This window comes from Ischnura elegans, chromosome 1, assembly GCF_921293095.1.
Source record: "Ischnura elegans chromosome 1, ioIscEleg1.1, whole genome shotgun sequence".
Taxonomy (NCBI): Eukaryota; Metazoa; Arthropoda; class Insecta; order Odonata; family Coenagrionidae; genus Ischnura; species Ischnura elegans.
Window position 1 is genome coordinate 108,989,419 of NC_060246.1, and position 22,704 is coordinate 109,012,122.

Here is a 22,704-nt window from a genome sequence, read left to right on the forward strand (position 1 = left end):
GGAAACGAATGGGGGAGAAATGAAAAACAATAAATTTCTTATAATGAAATGTCAGAAAGAAGGGGAAACACTAAAAAAAGTGTCCCCTTTCTTAATTCGTAAAGTCCTCTCTGCTACGGTCCCAGGTGATATAAAATCGGCCAAAAAGTTACGGGATGGATCCCTTTTGATCGAAACGGCAAACAAGGCGCAAAGTGAGAAGGTTCTCAACATGAAACTGATGCACGACATCCCAGTGACAGTGGAGGTTCACCGAACCCTGAACACTTGTCGGGGAGTTATAAGCCACTTCGACCTACTATATGTGGACGCTGACGAAATCAAACAAGAGATGGCATCCCAGGGAGTGTGCGACGCTCGTCGGATGACAACGAAACGGAATGGAGAAATAGTAAACACCACCTCTGTAGTGCTTACATTTACGTGTGACCGGCTCCCTGACAAAGTGTTCATAGGGTATGAATCAGTTCCCGTGCGACCATTCATACCAGCCCCGATCCGCTGTTTCCAGTGCCAAAAATTCGGCCACATCGCAACGCGATGTGAGGGCAAGGCCACCTGCCCGCGCTGCGGCAAGGACAAGCACGATGGGGACAAATGTGCTGAAGCGGCCTGCTGCGTGAATTGCGAGGGTACGCACGCGGCTTATTCTCGCGATTGCCCGAAAATGAAAGAGGAACGGAAGATTATGGAAATTAAAACTGTGGATAAAATATCTTACCTAGAGGCAAGGAAAAAGTTCAAAGCCCTTAGTGCCCCCTCTTTCTCGCGTTCCTTTGCCGCAATCGCCTCCGCTCCAGTTAAGAAGTGCACCATTTCTACACAGACGGAACCTGAAAAGCAGATAGATGTATTAAAAAAAACGAATGCGAGTAACAGTAGCAACAATAAAAAAAACACCCCTAACACCTCCGTAGTGTCTCCCAAAAATACAGCAAAGAAAACAACCAGAAAACCTGACCAGCGAGAGAAAACTCCCTCTCCTGGTCCCTCCGGCAAAGGTATGGAACCGATGCAGGAGGACATAGACGAAGATCTCTGTATTTCGGACACAGAGATCGAAAAAGTCAGGAATAAGGGAAGGAAAAGTCGCTTGAAGCGATGATTCCACAGATTTCCGGGCTAATGCTGCTCCAAGTTTAAATATTTACATCCTTTTTTTCTGTTTTTATCTTTCACCCTTTTTAAACCTTTTTATGGCTTTTATATTACAATGGAATTGTAATGGATTTTATCGGCATAAGGAGGAGCTGGCTGTTTTAATAAATGATTTTAACCCTTTATGTATATGTCTACAAGAAACGCATTTTAAATCGACAGACAAGGGAATTTTAAAGGGATATAGTGTGACTAGGTTGGATGACTTGAGTGGGCGAAGAGCCCAAGGTGGTGTAGCAATAGCGGTCCGGGATACCCTACACACCTCCCGTGTGCGGCTAACCACCCCATTCCAGGCTGTGGCCGTCACCGTCCATGCACCCATGGAGGTAACGCTGTGCAACGTGTACCTCCCGGAAGATGCTCCGGTAAATGACAATAACCTTCAAGCCCTCATACGTCAATTGCCGTGACCCTATATTTTATTGGGCGACTTAAACGCTCATGATCCTCTGTGGGGAGGCCATTCTGCCCAACGCAACAGAAGGGGACGGATTTTAAGCAGCTTTTTCCGAGATTTTAACCTCTTTTTATTGAACAATGGCGAGAGGACACGCTTTAACTCCTTTAACGGAGAATATTCCTCCATTGATTTGTGCTTATGCACGAGCAGCATTTTTACAAGACTGAAACTGTCTGTCCATACGGATCTCTGTGGTAGTGACCACTTCCCGATTTTAATCAAATCTGACGAGATTAACAATACGAAATTTATCCGCGAGGGCAACTGGATTGTCCACAAAGCCGACTGGTCTATTTTTAAAAATTCTTTTAATTTCACGTACGATGCTCTTCGGGGCGGAACAAAGAACGTTGAGGTGCTAACCGCTAGCATAGTGGACGCAGCGAAACGTAGTGTTCCCTTATCTAAGGGCGCAATTCGTCGACCAGCGGTACCATGGTGGAATGAGGAATGCGCCGAAGCTATTAAGAAACGGAAACGTGCCCTCCGTATTTTTAATAAGTTTCCAACTGTCTCTAATCTTGCCTCATTTCGACGACTCAGAGCAAAGGCTCGACTAATTATAAAGGAGTCAAAGAAGGCCTCCTGGATAAATTATGTATCCTCCATCAACCACAGGACTCCACTTGCACAGGTATGGCGTAAGGTGAGGAGCATATCGGGTAGCAGCCAGCATCTAGGTATATCCTTCCTAGAAGTCGAAGGAAAGGTTATCACTTCTCCAGCTGCGATAGGGAACGTATTCGCCCAATTACTCGCCAAAGTGAGCAGCGACGAATGCTATGAACCTTCTTTTGCGATCCTCAAGAAAAGGCTCGAGAACGTCCCTATATCCTTTATGGAGCCTAAAACAACGGCAGACTACAATATGCCATTTACCATTTGGGAGCTGAAATCTGCCATCCATGACTCCCACGACACGTCCCCAGGACCCGACGAGATCCACAATGCCTTCCTCCGAAATCTATCGGAATCGGCGTTGCTGGAAATCCTTGAAACTTTTAATCAGCTCTGGGCCAATGGGGATTTTCCTCCGTCCTGGCGGGAGTCCGTCATTGTTCCCATCCCAAAACATGGAAAAGACCGAGCTGATCCGAATTCTTACCGGCCGATTTCTCTCACCAGCTGCCTGTGCAAGTTAATGGAGCGAATGGTAAATCGACGTCTCATTTGGTGGCTGGAGCGTCGAAAACTCCTCTCTAGGATACAATGCGGATTCAGACGGAACCGTTCCACAATGGACCACTTGGTTAGAATTGAAAATTTCATCCAAGAAGCGATTGCGATTGTCATTGCGATCAACGACATAGATCACTGCATCAAGGAGCCAGTGTTAGGGTCACTGTTTGTGGATGATCTCGCGATTTTCTGCAGATCATCTAGGGTCGTGAATGCATCGCGTATGGCGCAACTCACCATCAATAAACTTCACAAATGGACCCAAAATAACGGCTTCCTTTTCTCTTTGGAGAAAACAAAGTGCGTTCACTTTTCTCGCACTCGGGGCGTCCATGTAAATCCCACGTTACACCTAGGTGGTAGAAACCTCCCATTTGTGGAATTAGTCCGTTTTCTGGGGATGACCCTCGACCACAAACTCAACTGGAAGGAGCACATTAATTCTGTCAAGGTAAACTGTTTGAAGTCTTTGAACATTTCAAAGTTTTTAAGCCACGCATCTTGGGGAGCAGACCGCACCACCTTAATTTTACTTAACCGCACACTGGTGCGGTCGAAATTAGACTACGGCTCATTCGTGTATGCGTCCGCTCGCGAGACGTATTTGAGAGCACTTAATTCAGTGCACAACGCAGGTCTGCGACTATGCACTGGGGCGTTTAGGACCAGCCCGATTCCCAGTATATATACCGACGCAGGCGAGCCTCCTCTATGCTACCGAAGGACCTGGCTTCTTTGTAGCTACGTTTCCAAAATTTTAGCAATCACGAGTCACCCATGTTATAGTTTACTTTTTAAACCCCGTTCTATTAATGTTTTTAACCGAAGGACTAAAGCAACCAGACCAGTAAGCGTTCGTTTTAACGATTTTATTCGCGGATGCGAATTCACGCTACCTGAAGTGTATCCTGTTTCATTCTCGGAACCCCCTTGGATCACTCCCACTCCGGTGGTGAATATTCTTTCACGATCTCGACCGAAGTCTTCCACAACTCCCTCGGAGTACCAGCGTTTGTTTGCCATGTTCCGATGGAATCACCCCAACCTTACCCCCGTTTACACTGACGGTTCGAAAGATAACTCTGCTTGTGCATGTGCAGTGTTCTCCCCTATCCACGGGAACATCAGAGCAAAGCTTCACCCGATGTGCAGTGTGTACACGGCGGAGCTTTATGCCATAAGGACAGCTCTAGAAGCCCTAGGTGACCACGGCGGCTCCTTTGTCATATGCACTGACTCCAGGAGCTCGCTACAAGCCATCTCTGGCTTCTCACCCGTGCACCCGATCGTGCAAGAAATACACTCTCTCCTGCTGACCCTTTCGAGAAAGGGTTTGAATATCCATTTTCTGTGGGTACCGGGACATGAGGGGATAGCCGGGAATGAGATAGCAGACGCTATGGCCAAGGAAGCTCTGAATAACGAAGTTCTTGTCTCAACGCTGGTTCCCCACGAGGATTTACGAGCATCTCTAAGAAACGTGGTATTTGGAAAATGGAGGGAGTCATGGAGGATTCTAAATAACAACAAGCTCCGTGGCATCAAGGACATGGTAGCAGCGTGGCCCTCCTCAGCTCGTAGTAATCGGAGAGAGGAAGTAGTACTTACACGATTGAGGATAGGGCACAGCCCCCTGACCCATGCGTATCTCTTTACTGAAGAGAAGGAACCTCCCCAATGTAGGGATTGTAAATGTCCATTAAGTATTAGACACATCATGCTAGATTGTGTTAAGTACCGCGAAGCGCGAAGACGAAATAATCTAGGGGGAGACCTAAAAACCCTTTTAGGAGACCACCCTACCAACTTAATCTGTACATTTCGGTTTCTCAGAGAAATAAACATTTTTAATGAAGTCTAATTATGTACACTTTCAACGAAGACATCAGATGCAGTAGATTACTTTATACATAACTTTTGTAATTAAATAGCACAGAAGTGGTGCAAAATGACCTTGCCGTCGACGCACCCTAAATCCAAATACTACTACTACGATCTCAAACTCCCTCCTCACGTCACTCCAGTTCCACGACATTCCAATTTTGACAGCCAAGCGGCTGGACGCCATTCTCGCGTCTGACCACAAAGAAGCGACGTCGAAACGATATCGTCCAAACTCCGCGCGCATGCTTCTGGAAAGGTACTCTGCAATATGTCTCTTCTCTGGTTCCCGCCGGGTTCTCGTCTTTACGGTCTTATAAATTCCTCCATCCACCACCGCTCTTACCCATAGTTCCCTGCAAGAGAGAAGGCGAAAGGCATGAGACACTGTAAAATATCGACCGGGTCCGCGGTCGGAAAGACGCCCGCGCCCCCCTTCCGCGGATCCAGGTGGCAAATCTCCCACGAGGCTCTCATGGGGAAGTACATCCAATCCTTCAGTGCCCTCTTAACCCGTTTATCCAAAATTTTAAGAGGGCCCTTCCTAACCCTACCTCACCGGAGGTTGAAATCAAGTTTTGTCAATAAAAACATGTTCAGAGCCTCTATTTTCTGCCAGGGCGCCAACAACGACGCGTCCAGCGCGTTGATGTTTTCAATAATTTGTTCGATTAGACGCCCTGGCGTTTGCTCTACTTTATACCCCGTGGGGATGCCTAAATAGTCGTATCCCTCGCCCTCCCTCATTACAGCTGGAGTCCCACCCCCAAGACGAAACTCCGTCGCTCTCACTTGGCCCCCGGCGACATGGAACGTCGCACACTTGCGGGGGTTGAATTTTAACCCGCTCCATGCCGCGATCCGGTCGGCAAGATCCAGCAACTTCATCATCCCGTCTCGGTTCCTGGACACCAGAGCTACGTCGTCTGCATAGGCAAGGACGGTGACTGGAATGCCGTTGACCCGATAGCCTACATTATCCTTAAATGCAGCAATGCTGCGAACCAAGTATTCCATGCATAAATTAAATAGAATTGGGCTAAGCGGGCATCCTTGTTTTTTACTCCCGCTTTAAGCGGTATAGTCTGCGTCTCACCATCGATCGTCCTCACGGTCGTGCGCGCCCCCTCGTACATTTCTTTAATTATGTTTATTAATTTTTGGGGGACGCCTAAAGCCATAATTGATCTAAAAATGTGACCGTGAGGCACCGAACCAAAAGCATTGGACAAATCTAAGAAGGAGACGCAGACTTCGCCACGTTTCCTGTGGACCTCTTCAAGAATATTTTGTAAAATGAAATTATGTTCGAAATATCCTTCATGTAGGCCGAACCCCTTCTGCTCTATCGACACCCGGCCTGATCTTTCGGCCCACCCACTAATCCTATCTGCTAAAACAGCTGCATATAATTTTGCAAGGGTGGGCCCTAATGTTAATGGGCGCCAGTTCTCTATGACATCCCTGGCGCCCTTCTTATGTATCAACACTGTCCGGGTGTCTTTCCATCTATCGGGTATTCGGCCACAATCGAAACAATATTGGAAGATGGTCCTCAGAATGTGGCTTCCTCTATCCGCATTGCGAAGATCGATATAGGTAATGTTGTCCTTCCCTGGAGCAGTATTGCTCATTCGGCCCAGCCTCTTCCAAATTTCATTAGATGTAATTTTTCTCAATAAATTTCCTTCTTCCTGAAGGCTGGGCATATCAATATTTACCATATTTAAAGGATTGGGAAGGACTCTAAAACTGTCATTATTAAAAGTTTCATTAAAATAGTTAAAAATAGCCTCCTTATCGATTTCGCAATGCGGAGAGGGGCCCTGCAATACTTGGTCTATGGCACGTTTCTTATTATTTCTAAACAATTGTTTTATTTTCCTGGCTTTTTCTTTAACTACTTCGTGCCATTCTGCATCGGGTGTAAAAACACGACGAGCAGGTACGTTACCAATTCCGATGCCATTCCCTTCCCCGTTACCGTCCAAATCCGGGTGCTCCCCCTCCTCCTCTTCTAGGGGGGGGGTGTCGCGGGATTCTCTCTTCTTCCTCCCCCCCTCTCTCCTTCTGCCAACACCTCCTTCTCTCCGGGCCGGCTTCGAATCCGTGATGCTCTTGCACCAGGCGGCGACGGCCTCCTCGAACACTCCCCACCCTTCCTTGCAGGCCGCCTCTATCCTCTGGATCCACCGCCGTTGATCCTATGGCAGCCCGTCATAGACCACTGCCACCTGTCTTACGGGAGCGCCATCGATGTTTGCAGGCATCTGTCCACCCCGCTCGTCGTCTCCTCCCTGGGGCCGGTTTGCGAGGTTTTTAGTTCGCGCCGGCCCCGCACGTCGTCGCCTTCGGGGTGGAGCCCTTGTCGGGGGCGGGCTGTTTGAATCCGTCGTCTCCTCGCCCGCCCCATCTCCGTCTCCCTGCAGATGGCAGTCATCGGACAGGCTGCCGCTACGCCCCGCTGGTGGACTGCGGGGCTGTTCCTCCGCCCCCACCTCTTCTCCGCGACCGCTTTCTTCGCTTACCCGCCCCGGGATACTTAAAATTTGGGGCGGGCTCGCAGTTACGGCGGCCGCGTTGTGTGGTGGGCTCTCTCTTGGCGGTGGACTCTGCGCCGGCGCACTCCCTTCTCTTGCCGTCCCTCGCTTGGGTTGGCGTCGCGCCGCCCGCCGGCCTGCTCTTCTTGATGCGGGTGGGGAGACTGATGTCGTCGCCGCCGCCGCCTCAACGTCGTCACCTGCCGGACCCGGAATTTTCCTCGTTGATCTTAGCTGAGGTGGTGGCTCCTCATCCATCGACGTAGGGGGAGCACCTTCGGCCACCGTGGTTACACTATTTTCGAGGATACAAACATTCATATTTACTTCAGGTTCTTCAACCATTACAATTTCTAATAAATCGCCAGCATCAACATTCATACTCTCATCCACACTTATCACACGCACGCTCTCATTCACGCCCACATCTGGTCCATTGCCATCATTTTCTCCCACGATGACCACATTTTCCGTCCCTTCCCTCCCCCTCGGCCAGGACTACGGGATCTGGTGGTGTCCCCACGCAAGCATAAACATGTAGTTTACAAGATTTCAAGCTATTAAACCAACACAAAATCAGGATGACTCCTAACATAATGCTTCTTAAGATCATGATGAGTCCGGTATATCCCGTAGGTCCTGTGCCTACGATGATTATGAGGGGTAAAACAGTGCTTGCATTCGAAACTGTTGCCGAGGGGGACCTCGAGCCTCGAGTCCCGTGCCCATAAATTGTCTTTGTTTTGTATATTGCCAGATACATTGCCAATTTCAAAACACGAATTTGGTACAAATCCCCCCACCTTTCGTGGGAGAGGATGATACAAGAGGGCGACCCACCAAGTGTGGGCCGCCCTAGTAATGCCATGGAAGCTATTACAATTGTTTTGTGGCCCCTCACTTAGGGGCCACTTTTCACCGCCGGCCTCGAAGTGAGGCCGGTCGGGCAATGTTTTAAAAGTTCAATGTTCATTTCACACATTCACTTCGCTTCTTCATTTTTCATTCTCATTTATACCAGGGATAATAATTCACACCTTTTTATTTACATAAGATTTTAGCATTCATACATGCGAGGCAGCCACTTATACCCCGTGGCCGCCCGCTCTTTCATACTTGCGTCGTGGCCACTTATACACTATGGCCACGAACGCATTTTCTCCGCCGCGACGTTCTTCTGTCTTGTCTTCCCCGTCCGTCGGCGCGTGGAAGGCCCCCTAGTTCCACGCGCCACCGCTCCACGCCTGCTGTTGCCTGCCTGCAGCCGGTCGCCGAGCGCGTGAAGAGCTCCAGGTCCACGCGCAGCTCTCCTGCGCATGGCTGCTGCTGGCGTCGTCGGCAGGGCGGCGGGGACGGGGAGGGCGGGGGGGAAAGAGGGTCGGAAGTACTCGAGGAGAGGCGACATTCCTCGGATGCCGCCGAAGGTAGCCGCATTCTTCTCTTCCCCCACTGCCGCCACAGCGCCGGAGACACACTAGCACAACACTCACACATTTGCCCTGGCATTAGGCCGCTCCCTCCCCTCCGTCACCGGCGCTTGGGAAAGGGCAACGGAGGGGAACACCTGCCTATCGTGGGTACGGCCTGCAGCGAATCCGCCGCCGGCGCGCCACCTAAGCTAGACTGCGGCCGGCGGGCGAAATAAAAACTTCGGCGGGCGACACCGCACGATGAAATTGGCCATTTAAATCCCTGGGCGCGCGCGCACGCGGCAATCTCTATTTACACTACGCGCAGGGAACATTCACACGTTCGCCGCGACAACGAAAGACCGTCACGTCGATGCTTACATCGTTGCCGCGACGCACACACACAGAAAAACGCACTCATGGCCACATCGCGTCACACACGGTGCCGCCCCCGACACAACACATACACTCGAGGATGGTGGGAAACATACACACAATGAAGAAGCGAAAACTCACACAATACACACACACATTGACTGCCCGTGAGTATTCCCTTCACTTCACGCGATATATACAAGAAACATTCACACCATGGCACGCTGCCCTGCCTCCGAGTGAATTGACGCATTGCGGTCACTGTCCGTCGCACTTATTACACTCGGAGGCGGTGCCGTAAATGGAAAGTCGATGCCAGACCGTACTTTCGCATTCACATAGCACAAACACACGGGAATCTCACGGGTCCTAACCTAACACGAATATATATATATATATATATATATATACATATATAAACATGGCTCCTGGCGTCTCGGGCGGTGAGTGGACGTCCTCAGGAGCACATTACACAGGGGCAGGGATCAGAGGGGGTTACGGGAGGGCAAGGGGGGGCGTCGCGGTCCCTCGGCGTCCTTAGACTCGGCTCCCCTCGTCCAACGATGGGAGCTCCGTCGTCCGGAACGCCGCTCTCCCCCGACGCCGCGTCGTCCTCGGCGCCTCCCGCTCCAGGCTGCTCCGTGGCGGCGCCTCTGCTCCCTGCCCCTCCTCCGGCGGTGGGTGCGGCAACCCGGATGGGAGTCTCTGCCGGCGGGTACTGGCGGACCCCGGTCATGTGCCCGACGTAAATATCCCGCGACCACTTGATGGCCGCGAGAATCATCTTTCGTCGGGCAGGGCGAATGCGGGATTTAGGGACGTGGAGCCGGGCGAGGAGAGAGTCATTCTTCCACGTCCAGCTCCCCAGTGCGCCTACCACCAACGCGTCGAGATGGACCTCCATCTTGTAGGCGCACCGGACCCGCATTCGATCGACCAGGGCGGCGTATTTTTCGATCTTCTTCGCCTTCGCTGCTGCCATGGCCTCCGGTCGGTTCTCGAAGGGCACTGTGATGTCGATCACGTGGATCACGCCCCTCGGAACCTCCCATATGACCAAGTCGGGACGCAGCAGCGATTCGTCGCCAGGTACCCGCTGATTAACTCGCACCTCCCATCCTTGCGGCAGCTCAGCGACCAGCAGACGGATGATTTCGTCGTGGCGCCGGGTCCACCCGTCCGCATGCGGCAAGCAGTGGTTCACCACATGCGGCAAGGTCTCCTCCGCGTGTCCACAGACCCGGCACCGAGTGTCTCTCCTGGCCGCTCCTCTTCTTGCCGCATTCAGGGGGAGAACGTTCAGCCGCGCTCTGTGAATGAAGCGCCAGTTGCGAAACCGGATCCCCACACCTCCCGACACCCAGTGGTTCGAGTCCGGGTGTCGAGAGCTCACCGCTATCACCTTGTCTTGATCCGGCTTCGCGACCAGCGAGCGCCCGAAGCCCTCCCCCATGGTCGCCAAGATGATTCCGTGCAGCCTCCTCCGGGCAGAGGCCGGCACGGTCATCTCTTCCCTAGTCGGCGTCACTCGCTGGACGACGATGGCCAACTCCGCCCTGGCGGCGCTCCACGCCCACCGGATATCTACGAAGCGCCGCAGTTGCCTCGTCGCCGCGCGCACTCTGGTCCAGTGCGATGACGCCGCGATCGTTCCCGTCCCGACGACGTCGTCGGCGGCGCCATTGAGGAAGTCGCACATCGACTCCCTACTCAGCACCGCCGTCCGTTGCGTCCTTCCCGTCCGCCTGCTGATGATGTCCCGCAAGGTGTGCCACGCAACATCCGCGACGCACGCGTCCGGACATGTGAGCATCCGGAACGCGAGCACCACGGTGAGCGCATCCTTGCGGGCCGGCAGCGGGACGTAGCCACCCCCTCCCCGGCTCCTGGAGGGAGATCATTTCCCGCGCCGCGCGGGTCGGGAGACTCATCCACTTCTTCACCATTCGCTGCATCTCCTTGTCGAAGTCGTGGATGGCCTTCTTCGGGACAGGGACGATTCGGAGGGGAAATTCGAGACGCGGTGTCAGGAAGACGTGCACCGCGTCTATCTTCTGCCACGGCGCCAAGTCCGATTCGTCGAGCCGCCGGAGATCCTCGAGGATGGAGTCGAGCGTCGTGGCGGGCGCCGCGTTGACTTTCAGGCCGATCGGTGCCCCCAGGTAGGTGTATGAGTCACCTACGCCGAGCGACCTGATGGGAGAGCCGCAGATGGAAAAGGGGGTGCGTTGAACACCCCTGGAGCGCTGTGGCGTCGTGCATCGCCAGTCCACGTGTAGCGATGCACACTTCCCCGGATTGAAGGTTAAGCCACAGCACTCGGCGGCCCTTCCCGCGACGTCCAGAAGCGCCGCGAGGAATTCCGCACTCCCCCCACGAGGACTAAATCGTCCGCGTACGCCAAGACTTTGACGCACGCAGTCCCCATGGGAAAGCCTTGGAGAGTGCGATCCTCCGAAATCGCTCGCAGTACAGGCTCCAGCGCCAGGTTAAACAGTAGGGGAAAGGGGGTCCCCCTGGCGAACACCACTCGTCACGGTGATCGAATCCGTGACTCCACCCGCAGCAGCTACCGTCATCGTGGAACCACGGAGCATGTCCTCGATCACCGTGACGCACTTCACTGGGAGGCCGATCTCGCGGAGCACTCGCAGGATGTGGTCATGGGGTACCGACGGAAAAGCGTCGTCCAAGTCGAGCCACGCGACGGCCACCTGTCCGAAACTCGCCCTCGCGTGCTCTATGGCCGACTGGAGCACAAAGTTGTGGTCCATGCAGCCCTCCGTGGCGGGGATGAAGCCCTTTTGGGTAGGGAAGGAAAGGCGCTTCCCACGGAGGGCCCAGGGGAGCATCCGGTCCGCCAGCACGCCCATGAACACTTTCGCCAACGTGTTCGCCAATGAGATCGGCCTCCAATTTCGCACTTCGTGCTCACTCCCCCCCTTGTGCAGCAGGGTGACCCGCGTCTCCTTCCACTGCGGGGGCACCCTCCCCAACTCCACACACCGGTTGAAAATGGCCGCCAGCACCTCGCCATTAGAGTCAACAAACCGGTATGCAGAGTAGGGCACGCCGTCAGGTCCCGGAGCCGACGCCCGCGTCCTCTTCAGCCGGTCGATCACCTTTTCCGGTGTGATCGGAGAGGTGATCTCCCGCTGGCCGCTCCCTCGACGTCCTGGTGGGAACTCCGGGATGAAAGCCGGCCATGGCTGCGTCGGATCGTAGGGGGGGAGGGACGGGTGAAGTGGGCCTTGAGGGAAGCCAGGGGGATTTCACAAAGCTCTTCGGTCGGTGCGCAAATCCGCCGGAAAGCTCTTCCTTTCCCGCTACGGTAGAGGTTTTGGAGGTCTGCAGCGGGCAAAGGGCGGGGGTTGGGCCGGGGGGTCACCGTGGGGAGCCTTGGAGGGGGGCTGAACGCAGCGGCTGCCGCTGTGACCTCGCTTACGACGGCAAAGAGTGAGTTTGCCGTCTGGGGGTCACGCAGCCACTTCTCCTGTCTTTCACTCAACTCCCCTTCCCCTTCGTCACCTAAGGGTGTGGGTATGGGCACCAACACTGGGGCTGGAGGGCCGGAGGACTCACTACCCACTGCTGGGGGGAGGCTTGGTACATCGGCGGAGGGGGGAAGGGGCCCGCCTGTGTCCACCGTTGGGCCTCCATCCCGTAGCGGATCGGCCACTCGGTCTCCTGCGGCCCCCAGGGATAATTGCCCCGGGCGTGTGGGGGCCAGGCCACTCGGGGCATCACGGGGGGCGGGGGGGGGGGGCGAACGGGAGCTCGCACATGAGTGGGAGGACTGTGTCGGCGGAACGCGGAACTGCTCCCACGATGCACCGCGCATGTGGGACCTGCCGCGCTCCTCTTCCGGAAGGGGAATGTCAGAGATCGGACTAAGATCTCTGACGTGGCAGCGGGGGGTGAGGGGGGAGGGGAGGGAAGGGGAATACGGGACGAGGGACACTGCGGGATCCGCCATCGTGTACTCCGGGCCACGCACTTCGTCCGTGTCCGACACCGGAGCACACTCACTTGCCCCACACGCAACACTTGCGGAGGCAGATGGCTCGTCGCTCTGTGTGCCGACAGACCGATACCGCCACCTGTCCACCACCACAAACCGCTGCGTGTTGTCACAATGTCTTGTCGGCGACAGCAGGCCGTCCGACAACGCCCCCTGGGGCGGTACCGATCCGTCCTCCAGGGAGCCACCATACAGGGGAGGGGAAACACGCGGCGACGCCGGGCTGTCCTGCGCTTAGTCTCGGCGCGGCTGCGCACCGTCCTCCGAGACGACACTCACACTCTCACACTCGCTCACACGAGGCGACGCCAGGCCGTCCATCGCAGACGCAGCTGGGGATGACTGCGGAGCACTTGGAGTGGGAGAGACGCGGGAGGGGGAGGGAGATTGTGTCGGGAGGAACACAATCTCCGGGGATGATCCACGGACGCTAGGGCAACGTTCCGTGACACCAGGGGCCAGGGGGAGGGGGCGGGGCAAAACGAGGTCGTCGACAGGGGGGGCACTGTCAATGTCGACCCGGAGGTCGTCCGACGCTACACTCGCTTTGGCGGATCCCGAGGGAGCACTGTTGGGGGAGGGGAGGCGCACACGTGGGGAAGCGAGGAAGGCGGGAGAACGAATCGGGGCCGAGGCGAGGGCTTTTGGGTCCCACGAACCGCCACTCCACTCCTCTTCAAGCATCTTCCGCCACGACCGGGTAATGCTCCCAGCAGAATCCATGGCGGGAAGCAGCGATGGAGAGTACTGGGAGTCGGGAGGGGCGTAGGGAACGTCACGCGGGCGATGCAATCCCCTCTCCTTCGCCTTCCGGCGGGTTCGTTGGGCGACGGGCGGTGTTGCCATACTGGAAGGGCGGGAAGTTGGCGCGTCGGAAGCGCGTGGCGGGGAACCACGCGGCGAGGGACCACGTGGCGGGGGACCAGGTGCTTAGCAACAGCCGAACGGTGCACGCTAGGTGCACCAAAGTTGCTCAAACTGTTGCTAACACTGACACAAACACACACACACAAAACCACAACACTTTAACTCACGCGCAACTCAACATTTTCACGGAAAACTGCGCCAACTTCCGGCGCCACTGGCGGGCGCCACCGGCTGGTGGCGGGCGGTGGGCTGGTGGCGAGTCGAACTCGCGGCCAGTAGCACCAATGACTATCCGTTACTCCCTCCCAAAATGTCTCGGGTGTGCCGGCACACACACCCGAGAAAAACGGCCCCCCAGAATTTTGGCGCCTTTTCCTAAAATCCGCAATTCGCGAGAAATCGGCACCAAAATCGGGCAGGGGGGGCTGGCACACACACTTGCACTGGACCAAAGTGGCCGGAATCTACGTCCCGCGGTTTGGGCACAACCGCGGTTTGTCAATTCCGGGCTTTGGCGGACGCACGAAGTCCGAGAATTGACGCGCTCTCTCCGGCCGGCAGGGCGGCAGGGATGAGCCGGGGAATCCCAGCGCCGTCGGGCTCTCGGGAGCGCTCCGTAGGCACGTCCGCTCTCTTCGAAACTACACTCCGATCTCAGCCGTAAGGCCGAGGAGCCGTGCCCGTATAAAATGTTTATTGCACATATTCTGAAAAGTACATGCCAGATTTGTTACAATATCATAATTTGCTTGATTTACAATTGTTTTTGAAGTTATGATCTTGCTTTACAATATTTTTCAAAGTAATTATCTTATATAATGTGTTAACAAATTTTTAATTCATTCTTCTATACCAGTTTCCATCTCCTGTCTGTCCTGCTCGCCGTACTAAAAAGAGACTACACTCCTATCTTAGCCATAAGGCTGAGGACCGGAATTTTTTTGTGCCCGGCTCTGCGCTAGGATCAGTGCATAGAATTTGATGCACTTCTCTCTAGTGTTACATTATCCATCCTCTCCATGATTTTTCAAACGATGTTCTATAATTTTTCGAATTAGTTCATTTTCACGTTTTGCAGTCTATTTCCTTGGCATCATTTCCTGATTTCATTCCGATTTACGGATTTTTTTCTATTCCTTCCCCTTCTTCGAGTGCCCAATTTGTCTCCCAGTCACTCGGCACACGCATTGAAAAAAAAGCAATCGTTTTTTCAGTCTCCTCACACCCGGCCCAGTGTAACCGTGTGCACCAATCACGTGGTTGGCAACAGCCAAACTGCTCACACTACGCGCACCAAACTCGCACAGCCCGTTTAGCACACAAACACTAACACTGTTAAAAATTCACATCGATAACTTGCACCCAACTCTATATTTTGGACGTTAAAGACGGCCTAGCGTAGGCGCCGCTGTACGGCACCCAGGGCGTCTTAGGAAAGTGCACTCCCGCACAGGCACTGTTTACAATCACGCAAACCAACACATAACATATCAGGGGTGTGCCGGCACACACACCCGCGATATTGGCCGCACCCGACATTTGGCGCCAAAATGGTAAAATGCACAGTTAGGGGATTTTCGGCACCAAACTCGGGCTGCAGCGGGCGGGTACACTAACATAGACACTGTAAAAAGTCCAAGGTCCTAACACATCCAGGTGCGGCACCACGGCAGTTGGAAACTTCCGCAACGTCGCCGCAGTGTTTACAATTCCCCTTCCTTGGGGTTTTGTCATATCCACATTCACGCTTTCATTCAAACACATCTATCACACTCATCCATTCTATCATTCACGCCCTGGTTTTCTAAATTCTGATCATTTACTCCCACGGTGACCACACTATTATTCCCATCCCTCTCTTCCCCCTCGGCCAGGCCTACGGGATCTAGTGGTGGTCCAACACATGCATTAACATGGTTCTTACAACATCTCAAATTAGTAAATTTTTTGAGACACCACATAGGGTAGAATGCCCTATTGTTGGCACTCCCCAGTTGTTGGCACTCTGTAATTAACTGTGTGATATTAAGAGATAGGGATGCATTGCATTTTTGATGCTTCTGTATTTAGAATCAAAGAAGTTTACTAAATATGTATTAGCGGTTCCGTCCACCTTACACCATTTGAGAAGTGACTGCGGACCATATAACCAAGTGCTGCATTTTCTTTGGAGAAATTGGAGGTTTTCTTAGCGGAAAATTAAGAATGTTACTTCATTTGGATGCGTTTTTTATCAATATTAACCCATTAAATAGTATGAAACTTAGATATTTGTAATGATAGTAATACCTCAATGAGGGTGTTTTTTATTTAGAGCCTGTTATCGTAATTAAAATTGATTTTTATGGGGTGCCAATCACTGGTATGTAAATATTGTTAGTTTCCAGTGATTGGCACTGGGTGCCAAGTATTGGAAATTTCAGCAACTACATTTATATATTTATTTTGTTCGCCAAATGCATTGTACTGCTAGTATAAATGTGCATTTTATATTTTGACTAATAGAAATGAGCGTAACCAGTACTTGGCATGGGTGCCAATAACTAGAAAAATGGGTGCCAATGATTGGATAATTAATAACTTCAAAGAATTTCAAGCAAAACAATTGATGATTGATGATACCAAGAATTCGAGAAAAATAATCGCGGAAATCCTTCTAAGGGCAATACTCCTGGAAATAAGTGGTATCATGGCTTCCTATACCCTGAAATTTCTTACCGTTCATTTGAAGGAGTAACTGATGCAAGTGCATGCGTGAGCGATATCCTATATATATGCGAGGCTGGTTTAAACCTATGGAAGACATTCTTAAAGAACAAAACAAGTATGATATCCTCTCTGATCTGAATAGTGTGTTAGTTGGCGAATAAACTAATTTCATGTCATGCCCTGAAAAGAACTAAGTGCTTGCCCCTCTGGATCAAAAAATGTATATGAAGTTACCCCCACCGTCACGTGAAGGCAACACTAACCGTCATAATTACCTTTTCATCCTCAGGAAATACATCTACATCTACGTAATACCCCGCAAGCCGCCTAAAAGGCGTGTGGCAGGGGGTGTTAGGACACCAGCCGTTTACAGCTACAAAAATACGTGTCCTCCGATGATCATCTACCTTCTACAGAGGATCCCTAATAAAATAGTCCAAAAGGTTCCTGAAAAATGGGGGATAGGGCGCAGTGGCAATGGGTGGATGAGGTCAAAGTGTTTTTAAATTTATTGGGAAATGTTTTTCATCTTTATCTTTTGGAAAATAAAATCCCATTACCAGTAGTGTTGTTTGTAGATGGCCACAAAACCCATCTGCTATACCACCGCAGTTCGCTATTCAAAGAATTTCAAATTATTCTAATTGCTCTGTACCAAAATGCCACAAAAATATTGCAACCCGCTGATGTGGCTGCCTTTAGGCCAATAAAGACTAGTGGAAGGATGCCGTACTCGAATAGACCAAAAACCCTAACGCCGATAAAAAGAGGATTTTGTTCCCATTCTTTCAGCCATATTAAACAACATTGACTTATCTAGAATAGTTAAGAATGGTTTCAGGGCATTAGGTCTATATCCATGGAATGCCAACGCAATAGATTATTCTAAGTGCCTAGGAAAGCGTTCATCCAAAGTCAGTGTGAATATCTCAGTTTGTAAGATGAATCCACTTCCATAAGATGATTTTTCTTTGATGGTTGGGGAAGAGCAAAGTGAAATTTTTTAAAGTATTCAACAAAATTTGGGAAAAGGAGAGGAATTCAGAGTTCTATATAGATTGTGGGAGCGCTATCAAATTACAATGCAAATTGATGGAGAATGAGGAAGAAGGAACGGGTGATAAAGTAATTGTACTTGTACATAACCAGCATAACACAGAAGATAGGACTACCGATAGATTTATGTGGAGACTGAGGCAGCATTATCTGAAATTCCTGCTGAGCCACACATACACAGGTCAGACCTAACCGTGGGTCCATGCCACGATGAAGGACCATATAGTGTAACCTCAATGAATATCATTCTTTTTTGGCCCGAAACACGAAAAAGAAAGGAAAAAAGAAGTACCGAAAGGGTACCATTTGTACAAGACGTAAATTGACCCCAGAAAAATGGAAATAATGCCATGACAAGAAAAAAAGAATAAAATAAGAAACTCAAACAGAAAAGGAACTAAGAAAGGAGGAAAGGGAGGAGAAAAAACTGCAGAAGCAAGCAACAAAAAAGACTTTTAAAGAAAAGGCAATAAAATGACCATTCAAAATAGAGCCAAAGAGAATGTAAAAGGCAGCTAAACCATTGATATTAGGAAATGAGCAGGAATAGCTACCATCCCAAAGTATTTTTCGTACATCTTTACCACAAAAACAATAGGTGATTCAAAAGGAGTAAAAGAGTCCATCCAGCTGTGCGAAGGGTCCCAGGTTACCTAAGCGAGGTCCTACAGCCTTGCGAAGGTGTCAATTCGGGGGTGTGTGCTTGTGTCTGTGGTAGTCGCGTGGAAGTAATTCCCGTAAACTGTAACAGGAGGGCATTCTGGTGAAGTGTTTTTTCCTTATTCCTCTGGCGAGTGGTGTCAAATTTTACGGCCATTTGAGAACCCACTATTGAATCCTCTATTATAGAGGCCGTAGATCTCATTTCCCCCGTTAACCAACTATCATCTATCACAACAACAAGGTCAAAAGTCTTTCGCCATTGAATCTCATCGTTCACTGGCATTGGAAGAAAAGTCGTACTCACACCTGTCAGTGGAAGGAATTTACCAATGGTATGTGTAACTCCTATGTGGGGCAAAAGAAGGTAGGAATTGAATGCAGCAATTGCAAGAAGTTGTATCACCTAAATTGTGTCCCAAAAACGCACCAAATGCATCTTCCAGATGATACTAACTTTAATCTATTTGTTTGTTATGAATGCTATGAGTTTTCAGAGGACAGCACTTCCCAAACTGATCTATAGATATTTTGAAGAGATAAAACAAATATTAATCTAAATACATAATAAACATGTAAAGTTTTACTTTTTTAGTCCAAAAATAATTTGTTTTGAGCGTAAAATCATTAAAACGTAAAATTTTTAAGTTACAGCATTGGATTTTCACTTAAAGATATTTTACCACCTCTCACTGTTTTAATATACTTACAGGTAAGATAATGATCGAGTCATTAGCTTAAAAAGGCTATATTTCTTTAATATATTATAACTTAAAAGAAAATGTGCTAAGCAGTGCGTGAAAATCTGGTGTGCCAATAACTGGAAAACAGTGTGTCAATAACTGGAATAAGGGTGCCAATAACTGGGATTATTGGACTTTTTAAACAATTATTTTTAGTAAATAGTTGTATGTAAAATATAATTCGCTCACATGGGGAAACTAAAGCAACATGTCTCTCAGATCTAAGGCAAGTTATAAATAAACTGAAGTTGTGATACAACGGTCACAAGAGTTAATTTTCTTCGTCAAGGTCCTTAAAGTGCCAATAACTGGGTAGTTTACCCTACATTGAAAATAAAAAATAAAATTATTATGTTCTTTAGTATAATGCTTTTTAAGATACCCATGAGTCTTATAAATCCCGTAGGTCCTGTGTCTTCCATGATTGTTAGCAGCAAAACAGTGCTTACATTCAAAACTGTCTCCGAGGGGGACCTGAATTATTACTTCCTCCATCGGAACGGGTAATTAAAAGGCAATAAACACTTAAATCTTATAAAATCAATGAAACCCGAAAAACAAAAGGGAACAAGTAAAACGTATAGCTAATTTGAAACCCTTACTATCGCTTCCCGGCTCTAAAGTGAATTGTAATTAGAAGGATATAATTTTGATCCGCTTCAAAGTTGCCTCCTCCCGGTCAGACGCCGCGGCTAGACTTTCAGCTCGACGAGTTCCGAAGGTTCAAAGAAGTTCCTTCCCTCGCCGAGCCTCCAGCGATGACGTTGCGCCTTCCGCCTGAGGAGGAGCCGCGGATGTCCCCTGATTTTCAAAATCCCACGCACACGACGAACCCCGCCACGAAGAGAAGCAGCCTCCCGTCGAGGTGGTTAAAATAATTCCCACGACGAGAGACAGCCGCCACGCAGGGAGAGACCGAAAGGACGTCGAAGCGAATTTTTTTATTCACCGTGCCAACGCCGCGCCGTCGCCAGAGGCTCCCCACGGAGGTTTAAAAAGAATTCCCTCGGAGAGCAGCCGGCGTCCCGAAGGAAACAGCGACGCAGGAAAGGCCGAAAGGTGACGTATGTAGGCAGGGACGGAAAAGATGAAAGAAAAAATACCAATTCCAAGTCACCACATTAAATTGCAATGAAATCAATGAATACTACACGGCTAAGACTAATCACTACATAAAATCACAACCAATATCACACACTACATGTTTATTGCACATAATTTTAAAGTACATGCCATTTTGGTATCAATATTTTATTACATAATTTTTGTTTAGCTACATCATCTTTCAATTTTGATTTAATATATACATTTCAAATTCTAATGCAATCTTCATTATTTCTTGTACCATGTATTCTTTTTGCTCGCCGTACTAAAAGTAAAGAGAATGATTTGTATTAATAAAAATCAACGAAAAAATATAGGGGAAAATAAATTGAAATCGATAAATGAAAAGGGCAAAAACATTCCCGATGCAGGCGACCAAGTATTGACATTCCGGAAGGCCGAAAAGTTTGAGAATAAAAAAGATAAAGTATTTAATATTGAATTTCTACCCAGAATGCTGACTTAACTAAAAAGAAGAATGAACTAAAAATTGCTGCGATCTTAAAATGATCGCTTGGTATAATAAAACAGAGGGCCCCTCGATCCCGCTGAACCCTAGGTTAAGGTAAGCTGCCCGGAAACCACTCTTCAGACGCCCACCAATAAATAATTTAATTTAAACGTGGCGCTGGCGCTATAAAAAGTTAAAATTTTGAAAATGAATAAGTTAATAAAACTCTCCCAGTGTAAAGGCCGGGAGCAATAAAAATTCAAAATGCCAGCGCCTTAAAAAACAAACCCGGTATAAAAGGCCCGGATAACAAAAAAGTCTGGGAGTAAAAGTTAGCAGAACGGACTGCCGGTGTATAGTGCCGGCAGTCTAAAAAAGATAAAATCTCCCAGACGTAACAAAAAAGACGAAAACGGGACATACACTAATAAATATATAAATAAGTAACACACAGGGTTTTAAACTTTTTATTAAAAGGTGGTCGTCGTCATCACTAGAGTTTCGAGGGGAGAGATTCGTTCCCAAACCGGGTGGGAGCGCTGGGGTTGTGGGATAGAGAATTTTGCCCATCACGTGCGACACATAGACATCCCGCGACCATCGCATTGCGTCGGAGATCATAAATTTTGCGATCCGGCCGACGTTGCGTTTGGCAATTCCGAGGTTGCGGAAAACCACCCAATTTTGGGAATCCCAAGCTCCCAGGGCACCGACCAAGAGTGCACTCAAAGAAACAGTGTACCCGCGATCGGCAAGTTGTTGCGCGATGTCAGAATACTTTTCGAATGTAGCTTGCCTGCTTATTTGCTTGGAGGAATTCGAACGACGTCAACTTCTCTGCCGTGGGCTGGAATGACGATCTCAAACTCCCTCCTTCCGTCACTCCACTTCCACGGCATTCCAATTTTGACAGCCAAACGGTTAGACGCCATTCTCGCGTCGGACCAGAAAGAAGTGACGTCGAAACGGTTCCGCCCAAACTCCGCACGCATGCTTCCGGAGAGGTACTCCGCGATCTCTCTCTCCTCTGGTTCCCGCCGGGTTCTCGTTTTAACGGTCTTGTAAATTCCTGCGTCCACCACCGCTCTTACGCATGGCTCTCTGCAAGAGAGAAGGCGAAAGGCATGAGATACAGTTAAAATATCGACCTGGTCCGCGGTCGGTAAGACGCCCCCCCCCCTTCCGCGGATCCAGGTGGCAAATCTCCCATTGGGAGGTACATCCCATCCTTCAGGGCCCTCTTAACCCGTTTATCCAAAATTTTAAGAGGGCCCTTCCTAACCCTACCTCCCCGGAGGATGAAATCAAGTTTTGTTAATAAAAACATGTTCAGAGCCTCTATTTTTTGCCAGGGCGCCAACAACGACGCGTCCAGCGCGTCGATGTTTTCAATAATTTCTTCGATAAGGCGCCCTGGCGTTTGATCTACATTAAAACCTGTGAGGATCCCAAGATAGTCGTAACTTTCGCCCTCTGCCATCGAGGCTGGTGTCCCGCCCCCCAGACGAAACTCCGTCGCTCTCACTCGCCCCCCGGCGACATGGAGCGTGGCACACTTGCGGGGGTTGAATTTTAACCCGCTCCATGCCGCGATCCGGTCGGCGAGATCCAGCAACTTCATCATCCCGTCTGGCTTCCTGGACACCAGAGCAACGTCGTCTGCGTAGGCAAGAACTGTGATGGGTATGCCGTTAACCCGATAGCCTACATTATCCTGCAATGCAGCTGCTAACCAAGTATTCTATACTTAAATTAAATAAAATTGGGCTAGGTGGGCATCCTTGTTTTACTCCCGCTTTTAACGTTATCGCATGCGCCTCAAAATCTATTGTCCTCACGGTCGTGCGCGTCCCCTCGTATATTTCTTTGATTATATTTATTAATTTTTGGGGGACGCTTGCACGATGCTGGTAAACCCTCCCCTCCTTCCCCTTCCGCGATATTATTTTTCCATCGTCTCCTCGAGCTTTACGGCAGTCAAATGTTCATATTTTTTATTATCATATATTTCGGTTATCACATTTATATCATATTGATAAAATTAGTTTATTTGATATATTGCCATATACATAGGTTCTTTCAGAACAT

General features: G+C 50.0%; 3 protein-coding genes across 3 annotated transcripts; all 3 read right to left on the reverse strand.

Moving 5' to 3' along the window:
* Nucleotides 1-5,236: 5,236 nt before the first annotated feature.
* Nucleotides 5,237-5,698, reverse strand: LOC124160920 (uncharacterized protein T26G10.4-like). Its single transcript, XM_046537073.1, has one exon. It carries the CDS (start codon nt 5,696-5,698, stop codon nt 5,237-5,239), a length of 462 nt encoding a protein of 153 aa, XP_046393029.1.
* A 1,187-nt stretch (nt 5,699-6,885) lies between these two features.
* Nucleotides 6,886-7,602, reverse strand: LOC124161010 (synapsin-1-like). Its single transcript, XM_046537181.1, has one exon. The coding sequence runs from the start codon at nt 7,600-7,602 to the stop codon at nt 6,886-6,888; it is 717 nt and encodes a 238-aa protein (XP_046393137.1).
* Nucleotides 7,603-11,494: 3,892 nt separating this feature from the next.
* LOC124161081 lies at nt 11,495-12,846 on the reverse strand. The gene is made up of 2 exons (XM_046537305.1): nt 12,336-12,846; nt 11,495-12,255 (listed from the first exon to the last, which is right to left on the reverse strand). The coding sequence occupies exons 1-2, from the start codon at nt 12,844-12,846 to the stop codon at nt 11,495-11,497; spliced, it is 1,272 nt and encodes a 423-aa protein (XP_046393261.1).
* Nucleotides 12,847-22,704: the final 9,858 nt, after the last annotated feature.

Bases quoted from the DNA above. Each gene is read 5' to 3' on its own strand.
- LOC124160920 (XM_046537073.1), bottom strand. From the start codon at position 5,698: ATGGAATACTTGGTTCGCAGCATTGCTGCATTTAAGGATAATGTAGGC.
- LOC124161010 (XM_046537181.1), bottom strand. From the start codon at position 7,602: ATGAATGTTGATGCTGGCGATTTATTAGAAATTGTAATGGTTGAAGAA.
- LOC124161081 (XM_046537305.1), bottom strand. From the start codon at position 12,846: ATGCGCGGTGCATCGTGGGAGCAGTTCCGCGTTCCGCCGACACAGTCC. The intron at 12,256-12,335 runs GTAGCGGGAAAG...GCTTCCCTCAAG, and splicing joins AGACCTCCAAAACCTCTACC to GCCCACTTCACCCGTCCCTC.